This window comes from Bufo bufo, chromosome 4 (genome assembly GCF_905171765.1).
Source record: "Bufo bufo chromosome 4, aBufBuf1.1, whole genome shotgun sequence".
NCBI lineage: Eukaryota > Metazoa > Chordata > Amphibia > Anura > Bufonidae > Bufo > Bufo bufo.
The window spans coordinates 41,850,089-41,862,138 of NC_053392.1; the positions used below are offsets into that span (position 1 = coordinate 41,850,089).

The following is a 12,050-nucleotide window of genomic DNA, read 5'->3' on the forward strand; positions in this document are numbered from 1 at the left end:
AGATTGTGAGGAGGCATTCAGGCATTAAAAGTCTCGAAGAACACGGTGGCCTACATGATTCTTAAATGGAAGAAGTTCAAAACCACCAGGACTTTTTCTAGAGCTGGTTACCCTTAAACAGAGCAGTCAGAGGAGAAAGGTCTTGGTCATGGAGGTGACCACGAGTCCAATGGTAACTTTGACAGAGATCTGCTGTGGAGATAGGATATCCGCCCATCGTTTTATCCCTCTACCCATCAGGTCTCTAAGGCTGAGTGGCTTAAAGCAAGTCGCTCCTCAACACAGCCAACTTGGAGCTTGTCATAAAGTGCCTAAAAGACTCTCAGACCATGAAAAAACAGACTCTCTGGTCTAATCAAATAAATAATTAATTAATTTAAGGGGTTGTGGGCGCGGCATTGCTTTAACTACTGCGCATGCACCGGCGAACGCCCCAGTAGTTAAAGCGATGCCGTGCCCACAATGGGCATCGCAGTGGGCATGCCCCGGCGAGGCAGTGCGCAGGCACGGGATCTCAGCCGGACCGAAAGATGACACAAGGGAATAGGAGGGCGGGCATAGGCAGAGGCTGGGGTGGGGAAACAATGAAAGAAGGCAGAGCAGCCTGGGCTCCTACACTGGGCACTCACGAGTGATCATTTGCATATGAATTAAACTTCGTTTTTCCAGCTTCTGCAAGTGTAAAGAAAATAACAAAGGTACTATTACATTCATGTATAGGTGTGCGACAAGACAATGTAAGCACAGTATATGGCCATATGGAGGTGACAGACTCCATTTAAAGAGTGTCTGGACCCACGGTGGTGATCATACTTACTTGGTCCCCGATGCTGGGTTTCGGCTTCATTGCTCCATGGCTGCCTCCCAGATTCCGGGTCTCTCTGGAATCAACATCCTGTTGACGAAGGTTACATAAATGCTGCAGCCAATCACTGGGCGCAGCAGTGACCCCGTCACCCATGCAGTACGTCACTGGGTCACGTGCCGCATGGGTGACAGGTCTCCACTGCTGACAGTGGTTGGCTGCATCGGTCACGTGACCTCCGTCAACAGGATGTTGATTCCAGAGATTGGAGTGGAGTGATGGAATTGGAACCCAGCAGCGGGGAGCAGGTAAGTATGGTCACCACCATGGCTCCAGCCACTCTGAGGTCTGCTAAAAAAAAGTTTAAAGTTGCACAACCCCTTTAATAAGAAATGTCATGTATAGGATAAACCAGGCACCACCCATCACCTAGACAATACCATCCTTAAGGGCGGTGGAAGTGTCATGCATGTTATTCAATTGCAGGAACTGAGCAAATAGTTGTAAGTCAAGAGAAAGATGAAAGGAGCAGAAGAAAGACAAACCTGCTGCAGAGCGCTGTCAGTGAAGATTTGCCTTAGATCAGGGATGCTCAACCTGCGGCCCACCAGCTGTTGCAAAACTACAACTCCCAGCATGCCCTATAATAGTAGTAGGCTGTCCATGCATGCTGGGAGTTGTAGTTTTGCAACAGCTGGAGGGCCGCAGATTGGGCATCCCTGCCTTAGATCAATTCCCCCAAGCGTGCAGCCAAGATTATGAAAGAGTGACTTTCAGAACCCAGGAGGAGACCACAAAGTAGATGTGCATTAACCATCCAACCTGAAAAGGCTTGAGAGGGTCTCCAGAGAAGAATGGGAGAAAATACAGATGTTTAGGGGTTTGAATACTTTCTGAATGCACTTCCTCAACCAACAAACCTTCAAGTTTCATTTCATTCAGCCAGGGCTTCCATATTCCTGTGAGAACAAAGGTGTGATGTCGGCGGTCTGTGTCCATTGATATTTCCGTGCTCCCAGTAGACACAGCTGCAGGAACGATTTCTCTATCTACTGCTCCAGTGCTCTAGCACTCTGTGCCGGTGTCTCCATGTTACTTCTCAGAGAACATGGCGCTTTTCTGTCCATTTTATGCGGACTGCGACCTACTGCTCTTGCCTGCAGTGCCTCTGTCTGCCCGTAGGGCGCATGTGCTTTCTCTATCCAATACCTGCACACCCTGATCTGTCCATCCAAAGTCAATCCTCCCTTGGGTATTTAAGGCACCGTTCCTTGTGGGAGGGTGCCTGAGCAATAGGTTCTCTAGCTTGCTAGTGCCTGCAAAGGTACACTATTCGGTTCTGACTTCCCATGCTTGACCTCTGCCTGTTTACTGCATTCGAGCTTCATCTGCCTGACCTGACTTCTGACCTGATCCCTTGATGCTCCGCACCAGTGTCTTTTGATCCCCACTGGGTCAGCAGTCATTAAACAGACACTACTTCAAGCGGCTCTGTGGTTCCCCTGCAGATCCCTGTCAATGGTGAAGATCAGGGGGTCACTTAGGTAACGCCCTTTGAAGTAGCCCAAAGCCAAATCTGTTTGGTGGTCCACACCTGCTTCATGATAAATGGTTTAGACATGTTGAAATTCAACATGGATTTCATGCATTTTCCTCGACATCTGCCATCGGAGGAGAGTTGGGGAAACTGGTTGACCTGTCCTGCTGAAATTCATCTAATGTGTATGGGCATCTTAAGTGGCCCTTCTATGGATGACCCAGTTAGAGTAGAAATGTCCTAATTATAAAGTATGAAGGCCCCTCCCCACAACCCCCAGAGGTTTTTATTGTCACTTCATAGGGGACATTAAAAAAATAAACCAACATAGGTTACAAAATAATATAAAATAACGGAAAAGTGACTATAAACAATAAAAATGATCTGATTTAAAAAAAATATACAGTGCTGCCCATAATTATTCAGGGCAAATTTTGACGGTAAGTAATTTTTTGACGGGAAATGACATAGGTGTCTCCCAAAATATAATAAGACGATGTACAAGAGGCATTATTGTGGGGGAAAAACATTTCTCAGCTTTTATTTACATTTGAGCAAAAAGTGTCCAGTCCAAAATTATTCATACCCTTCACAAACTGTCACAGTCTGTGGGAAAATCAAAAGTTCTATACCATTCCAAATAGTCCAAGCTGTTCTAAAGCATCCTAATTAGCCTGATTAATTGGGAACAGCTGTTTTAATCAACTCATCAGGTGAAAAACAGCAGCTCACTGCAGTTGGTTTGTGGACAGTCATGGCTAAGACAAAGGAGCTCAGTGAGGACTTGCAACTACGCATTGTGGCTGCTCACAAGTCAGGAAAGGGCTACAAGGCCATTCCTAAATGTTTTCAAGTTCAAATGGCTACAGTGCAAAGTATTATTAAAAAATACAAGATGTTCCGCACTGTGGAAAGGACGTGGTAGGAAGCCAAAAGTGACACCTGTGCTGGCCAGGAGGATAGTTAGAGAGGTGAAAAAGAATCCAAGGATCACCACCAAGGCCATCCTGGTGAATCTGGGCTCTACTGGTGGCAATGTCTCAAGGCAGACAATCCAATGGACACTGCACACTGCTGGGTTCCACGGATGCAGACCAAGGAGGACACCACTTCTTCAGATAAGGCCCACAAAAGCTCGCTTGGCCTTTGCAAAAGCTCATCTGGACAAAGAAGAAGACTTCTGGTCTTCTGTGTTATGGTCAGATGAAACAAAAATTGAATTGTTTGGTAACAATGATGATTCCTCCATTTGGCGTAAAAAAGGAGAAGCCTTCAACCCAAAGAACACCATCCCCACTGTCAAACATGGTGGTGGGAACCTAATGCTTTGGAGGTGTTTTTCAGCCAATGGACCAGGGAACCTAATCACAGTAAACGGCACCATGAAAATAGAGCAATACATGAGGATTCTCAACGACAACATCAGGCAGTCTGCAGAGAAATTTGGCCTTGGGCACCAGTGGACATTTCAGCATGACAATGACCCAAAACACACAGCAAAAGTGGTGAAGAAATGGTTAGCAGACAACAACATTAACGTTTTGGAGAGGCCCAGCCAGAGTCCAGACTTGAATCCAATTGAGAATCTGTGGAGGGAGCTAAAGATCAGGGTGATGGCAAGAAGACCCTCCAACCGGAAAGATTTGGAGCTCATTGCTAAAGATGAATGGGCAAAAATACCTGTGGAGACATGCAAAAAGCTGGTCTGCAATTATAGGAAGTGTTTGAGTGCTGTAATAGCCAATAAAGGCTTTTCTATTGATTATTGAGAAGGGTATGAATAATTTTGGACTGGACACTTTTTGCTCAAATGTAAATAAAAGCTGAGAATTTTTTTCCCCCACAATAATGCCTCTTGTACATCGTCTTATTATCTTTTGGGAGACACCTATGTCATTTCCCGTCAAAAAATTACTTGTTGGTTGAATAAAAGTAACTTTAAGTCAAAATTTGCCAGGGGTATGAATAATTATGGGCAGCACTGTATATATATTTTTAACGCTAATAAAACAAAAACATTACTATAAAAAAGTTATGAATAGTCCAAACTAGGAGCAAGTTTGGGGTTGATTAACCACCATTTGCCTGACCATCTAAAGCTAAAGCATGTTAAAGGGTAAGGCTATATTCACACGATATCTGTGTGACAGACATTTTCAAAGTCTATGGCGCTATTCACATGGCCGTTTTTAGTTTTTTTTACATTTTCACAATCAGACAGACCCTCCTGAAATCAAAGGATCCATTTTTAATTGCGGTGTAGAAAGCAGTGCACCCGTCTTATGGCTTGAAAAAATTAAAGTGCCTTTCAGGGGTTAAAAAAATAAATAAAAATTCTCACCTCATCCACTTGAACGTGCTGACACTACACAGGAGGGAACGAAAGCGTCGTCGTCATGATGCTGGGAGCGTAAGGTCCTTCCAGTTCTCTTCAGCGTGTTCAAGTGGATGAGGTGAGAATTTTATTTTTCATACCCAGAAAAATTTGGTGCTGCTATGGGGTTGTGGGGGTCCTTATTTATACTGGGGACATTATTGGGGGCCTTATTTAAACTAAAGGCATTATTGGGGGCCTTTTTATACTGGGGGAATCTATTGGGGGCATTTTAATATACAGTGGGCACTGTGGGGGGCCTTATATATACTGGAGCTACTATGGGGCCATTATAAAAACTGGTGGCACTAGAGGAGGGCCATTATAGATACTTGGAGCACTGTGGGGGTTTACTGAGGGCACTGCAAAGGTTGGGGTCCTAAAGAAACTAATTGAAATTTGTCAGTTTTTCATGGGCAAAAACGGCCATGCAAAGCGGTCATTAAAAACAGAAAAACGTCCGGAAAATGGATACACACATGGATGCAGAATGGCCATGAAAAAATGACAGTGAGTCCGTTTTTTATTTGCAGTTTTTTTTTCACTGTTGTGTGAATGTAGCCTAAAGGTGAAGCTGAGGGCAGGGAAAATTGCTTGACATTGGGACTCTATACTGTGGTACATTAAAGGAAATTTAGGGCCAAGTTCCATATGATTGGTAGAGCGGTGGCACCTGCCCTTGGTGAGGGGGGCACGTAGAGCTGCAGGAGACGGTAAACAGTTTTGCAACACACCACGCCACACCCGTGCTTGGCACTGTCAGATTTCCGATAACTAACCGTGCATCTCGTGTAGAAATCTCTCTGTGCCGTTTACGTAGTTCTGAATCATTTCCTTTCTGTAAGACCTTTCGAGTTTTATAGATTGCATCGCCGCAATCCCTTTGTATGACAATTAGTCACGACGGTGGAAGACAGGCCAGAGGAAATGGCATGAGAAGAACGTGGAGACATCTCTGAGGCATATAACCTGTGTAAGCTCCAGGAGATTTGGGCTACACAGGGGGCTCGGGCAGGTTCTCCTGCCAGTAATCAAGATCTTGGTTCAACTAAGACTTAAGACCATCCGATTCTGCAGGTGATTGTCGGGAAGGAAGCAATCACCTGCTCGCTAGCAGAGGAGACTGTTGCTATTACATGCAGTGATCTCCTCCACAGCATAGGGAGGAGCTATCGTTATACCATCGCTCGTCCCCATACTGTCTAGTTGTTTGCTGGCAGCAGATCGTGATTAGACAGCACGATCTTCTACTGGCAAATGATAATTTTTAAGCTCGTTCATCGGGTAATCGGAGGCAGTATTACACTTCCAGCAGGGATGCATCTTTAATGAGGCGAGGTGAGGCGGCACTATCTAGAGGAAAGCAGTATTCCGTTGATCTAATAAAATATAGTGACATCACAGTACTGAATGCGCTAGTGAAAGACTTGCCTCACCATCAGGACATGCCGCGCACACAGGCACTGCTCTGATGACGGGCACTGCTATATCTTGTATGTTTTGTAGCGCTCTATGTAATATCCATAAATGTAGGGCTAAGGAGAGGCATTAGAATGAGAAGTGGTCCCATGGAAGGATCGGAGGGGGAAGGGGGGGGGGGGGGCATTTCAATTTTCAACTCAGGCAGCAAAAAAGCTAGGTGCACCTCTGACTACTTACTACGAACGCTCGTTAACGCTAAACTGACGGACAATTGGCCAATCTAATACAGGCTTTAGAGAAGGAATTTCCTCTCTCCTTCACATATGGATAAGCTATAGACCAACTCATAAGTTCACATAAGGTGGGAGGTACCCCAGAACCAAGGAGAACAAGTCTTAGGCTTAAAACTAGACCATAAGATGCTCCAAATTTACCACCATGGCCCACACGGTGTGATAGATTTGGTGCACCTTGCTAGACATCCTAGTTACTGTTCCCTTCCTTACGCCATCTCTTGGTTGACTAACTGTAGACCAATATTCTGCACCAAAATGTTGGCGCCATTTGGTGTGGTTAAGCCACACCTCATTTCTAAGCTCCACCCCTTTCTAGACACTTTTCAAAACAGTCCAGTGAGGTGTAAAAAGTATCTAGAAATTAAGTCAGAATTCTGACTCTCCCTAAATGTCCACATTAAAATTTTATCTTCTCAAAAAAATACTTTAAGTAGAAATATTTTTCATTCACTACTTTATTTTTTATTTTTTTTGTGCGCTATAGATTGGGCTTACCTGTAGTACCAAAACTGAACCCTTATCTTTTAAAGGGGTTGTCCCACAAAAAATATTCTGCTGGTTTCAAACGTGCTCATGGATCTGCATCATTTTTGTAATTGCATACAATAAAAAATTTAGTATTTCTCTGTCCACTTAGCTGAGGTGGACGCACATGTTCAGTTCCTTCATTCAACTGCCCCTCTGAGCTGTAATAGGGGCGTGTACTTTCTTATATCCCCTGAGAAAAGACACACCCCCTGATCTGCCAGCCTTAAGTATATCTATCAGAGCAATTGGAGTAATGAATGTGGAGATCTCTGGATCGATGTGAGGCACAGGGCTGGTCCTAGCTTTATTAGAAAGTTATTGTCACATAATGTATGATGTCTGATTTTAATTTTTTACATTAATCATGGGATAGTCCCTTTAATTTACCATATAGTACCAGCAGTAGTACAGAGGACCTCATTTTTAGATGTGATGGAGTAGAAAAGTTCTACATTGGAGACAGCCTGGCAATCTGCTTCAGAAACTCGTGCTATGGCTGCCCCTTAATTTCCCCTAAGTTGCATAAATCCATAATTTTGTCCCTTGTCCCATATTGCTCATACCTATGTGGAAATACATGGTAAAATCTTTTTCCTAGATTTTAAATTTACGGCCAGCTATTGTGTAGATTCTAATAGAACAGCCAGTTTCACCCATGGGTGTATATATACAGGATATATACTTATATGCATCATTTTTCTTTTTATTTGCAGGATACAGAAGTAGCTGGAGAACCACCAGCTTCTACTTGAAATCTCTACCTGGACTTATAAAACTCATTATAAAGTTATCCGAGGGACATCTAGCTGTACTTACGTGCTGATAGACTACATCTGTGGTTCAGTATGAGGGACCACAAAAGCTAAAGGGATGTAAATATAATGAAGCATAAGGACATATCCATAAAGTCATATAATACTTATGATACTAGAGCTCAGTTGTATTCAGTTTTGTTTGTAGTTTTTGAAAATATCGGACCCTACAAAAAATACCCTGGATCCCTATCCCTGAAATGTGCTTTAATATAATGTGGCATAACAAAAACAGCATAAAAAAGTCATACCTTTCTTGAATATGAACCCAGGTATCATGGCAGATGTATCACCACATTGTCCTCATAGCTGTTACAAAATCCTATTAACAGAGCCCAAATTAAAAAAACAGCCTGGTTACGGTACCCATAGCGGTCCCTCTCTGTGTTATAATAGCCATATCCCTGTATTATGGGGGCCATACACATTAAACAGATGTTGCCAATTTGAAGGGACAAGCCAACCATCTACTGTGTATTAGATGTTCAATCCACTTTTATGGGATCTGGTATGCTGGATATGAACATGCCTGATTCTTTGTCTACAAGGGAGATACGCCACAGCCAGAGAGGTCTGCCAACAGGTTAGTCGCCTCTCCTCACTGAGAACACATGCACCCTCAGCCAAACTGAGTATGCATGTGTATGAGGAGGTTGTTTATTGGCCAAATAAGCATTCGGCATAACAATGCGGTTATCAATAAGTAGTTACTTACTGTTAGTAATTAGTTAGTAATAACTTACTGTAAGTAATTAAGAGATACAGCTCTGTAGTTCTACTTCACATGTGGTTTGATTTGTATATGTTGCTGCAATCAATTTAATATTACTTTTTTAGTCATAGCCTTGTCCATTCCAAACCCAGGAACCAAGGTATTGGATGGGATCCTAGGAATATGCTTTCTTTGCTATCATACAAACCTTTCATGCCTTTTACTGACTCCTCTTAAACTAACATTAGTCATTGGGAAAATCTTAACCTATAAATGGTACCCATGGCGGTCACCCTCTGTATTGTAATACACATATCCTCTGTATTAGAGTGGCACAGTGGCTAGCAATATGGAGTCATTTAATGTAAATAAAATCATTAATGGATATAATTTCTCTTTTTATTGTGTTTGATTTGCATATTAGTACATTCAATACTGTAAAGATGTTGCTGTTTTTAGTCATACCCTTGTCAGTTCCAGGTCTAGGAACCAATACAGCAGAAGCAATCATGGGGTGATGTTTCCTGAAACACAATGCTAACGTTTTATGCATGTTATTGATTCCTGTTAAACTAACACTAGTGATTGGAAAAATTGGAGACTATAAATGGTACCCATGATGGTCACCCCCTGTATTATAATACACACATTCTCTGTATTAGAGTGCCACAATAGCTAGCAATATGGAGTAACTTAATGTAAATAAAGTCATAAATAGATACAATTTCTCAGTATCTCAGCTTCATATTTGGTTTGATTTGTACTTCATTCAGTCCTATTGTCACAGTCGTTACCTCTGGCTGTGACCTTCCGTCCTTGCTCGTTCGGCGCTCCTCGCTGAAGTTCCGTTCCTGTGTGTCTTTTGTGGTTCTGTATGGGTTAACTCTCCTGTGTTCCTATTAGGAGTTAATCCTCTGTCTGCTCCATGGGTGTGGCCTCTCTGCTGCACCCATGGAACCTGTATATAAGGCTGAGGTTTCCTCAGTTCTGTGTCAGCTCTCCTGGTGTGTGTTGTCTTGTCCTGCTCCTGTTTGTACGCACTCTCCCATGCTGCTGACCCATGGGATCCGTGTCTGTCTGTCTGTGCTCTGTGAGTTTCCCTACTTGTTCATTGATGTCCTCTTTCCTGTGTTTCTGTTATCTGTTCTGTCAGTTATGTTTTAGTTACTTTGTGTTTATTCATATGTCTGTGTTCAGCAAGCCTTTACAGCAGAGTGGCATGCGCAAGGCCATGCAGTTTACTACTGGTGGAGCAAGTCCTTCTCTGCTCATTGCCACTCCTGCTCCCTTGCGTGAACTCCTGCTTGTATTATTAGTTGCCCTGTTTTGTATTTGCCTGTCTGTTATGTTTGCCTATGTGCCGTCGGTACCTTCTGGTACCTGTTGTCCATTCATTCCTGCTGTCACTGTCTAGTTCACGCTCCAGAGTGGACCCTGGCAACTTTCTGCGGCAAAGCCTAACCCTATCTTCTGGGGCCCTAGTGAATACCAGGAGTTGCTTAGTCACGCCCCTCTGGAGTATTACTAGACAGTGGCGCAGTGGGGGTTTTCTCCCACTGTGCTGACGGTACATAGAGCTTATGTTTTGTCTGTGCAATAAACTCTTGTGTGTCTGTAACTGATTTCTGTTTGTTTATTGCTTGACGACGCGGTGGTCTCTCCTGGGACCTCCAACTCGTGACAGAATGAACAAGTGAACTTTCACAGAGTTTTTTTTGTTCTGTTTTCTGCTTATTTGTGGTGTGTGTGCATTCTGTATTTCCCTCTTTATGCTGCCTTTAGGTATCGGATTTGGTTGCCTTGGTGTACTGGCTGCGGTGTTCTCCGTGTATGCTGGTTGCCAGGGGTGATGTCCGGTGTAGCCTTCTAGCTTGCAGTTCTGCCTACGGCCGTGTTTTCCTTTATCGGCGCAGGTACCTGCTTCTGGTCCTGGCCTCCAGAAGGGGGTGTCAGCATGTCTGACCAATCAGTTCTTGGCAGACATGCCATTGTCCGGAGGGAGAGTGGAGGGGGAGGTGTTAGCACACTGCAGTTCACCATGACTTTTGTGGCCGTGTAGGCTGGCTGCATTCCTCTTGGCGTACTGGCTGCGTTTATCCTGTAGGCTGGTTGCTAGGGGCTCTGTGCTGGCTGCGGTCATCTTATGTGTTCTGCTTGTGTACCTCTGTACCCCTTTGATTCAGATTTTCTTTGTATTCCTGTCTGGTTCCTGTTCCTGGTCCCAATCCTCCGGAAGGGGGTGTCTGCATGTCTGGCCAATCAGTTCTTGGCAGACATGTCATTCTCCGGAGGGAGAGTGGAGGGGGAGGAAACTGCATGGTGCGGTTCACTTGACGTGTATGCCGTGTTGGCTGGCTATCTTCCCCTGGCATACTGGCTGCAGACCCTCCGTGTAGGCTGGTTTTCAGGGGTTGGGCTGGTTGCGGTCGTCGTGTGTGTACCTGCCCTTGTACCTCGTCACCCCTTTGATTTCTGTCCCCTTGCCTGGTTCTGTTTGGGTTGTTGCCCCACTTCTTCCCCTTTCTGTTTGGGAGGAGAGGGGGGGCTTTGAGGGGTGGGAGTGTCACAGTCGTTACCTCTGGCTGTGACCTTCCATCCTTGCTCGTTCAGCGCTCCTCGCTGAAGTTCCGTTCCTGTGTGTCTTTTGTGGTTCTGTATGGGTTAACTCCCCTGTGTTCCTATGGGTGTGGCCTCTCTGCTGCACCCATGGAACCTGTATATAAGGCTGAGGTTTCCTCAGTTCTGTGTCAGCTCTCCTGGTGTGTGTTGTCTTGTCCTGCTCCTGTTTGTACGCACTCTCCCATGCTGCTGACCCATGGGATCCGTGTCTGTCTGTCTGTGCTCTGTGAGTTTCCCTACTTGTTCATTGATGTCCTCTTTCCTGTGTTTCTGTTATCTGTTCTGTCAGTTATGTTTTAGTTACTTTGTGTTTATTCATATGTCTGTGTTCAGCAAGCCTTTGCAGCAGAGTGGCATGCGCAAGGCCATGCAGTTTACTACTGGTGGAGCAAGTCCTTCTCTGCTCATTGCCATTCCTGCTCCCTTGCGTGAACTCCTGCTTGTATTATTAGTTGCCCTGTTTTGTATTTGCCTGTCTGTTATGTTTGCCTATGTGCCGTCGGTACCTTCTGGTACCTGTTGTCCATTCGTTCCTGCTGTCACTGTCTAGTTCACGCTCCAGAGTGGACTCTGGAAACTTCCTGCTGCAAAGCCTAACCCTACCTTCTGGGGCCCTAGTGAATACCAGGAGTTGCTTAGTCACGCCCCTCTGGAGTATTACTAGACAGTGGCGCAGTGGGGGTTTTCTCCCACTGTGCTGACGGTACATAGAGCTTATGTTTTGTCTGTGCAATAAACTCTTGTGTGTCTGTAACTGATTTCTGTTTTTTATTGCTTGACGACGCTGTGGTCTCTCCTGGGACCTCCAACTCGTGACACCTATAATGATGATCCTGTTTTAGTCATTCCCTTGTCAATTCTAAACTAGGAACCAATACAGCAGGAGCAATGATAGTAATGTTTCCTCAGATACAACGCTAACCTTTCATGCATGTTCATTTATTC

At 44.5% G+C, this 12,050-nt stretch overlaps 1 protein-coding gene across 4 annotated transcripts in view; it reads left to right on the forward strand.

The window, feature by feature from the left end:
* LOC120997169 overlaps positions 1-8,143 on the forward strand; it is a 62,216-nt gene extending 54,073 nt beyond the window's left edge. For all 4 annotated transcript variants that reach the window (XM_040427141.1, XM_040427139.1, XM_040427140.1 and 1 more), the window contains one exon: positions 7,676-8,143. In XM_040427141.1, the coding sequence (XP_040283075.1) occupies positions 7,676-7,714 (39 nt within the window). In that variant the 3' untranslated portion in view covers positions 7,715-8,143. The remainder of the gene's footprint in view (positions 1-7,675) is intronic.
* The last annotated feature ends 3,907 nt before the right edge of the window (positions 8,144-12,050 follow it).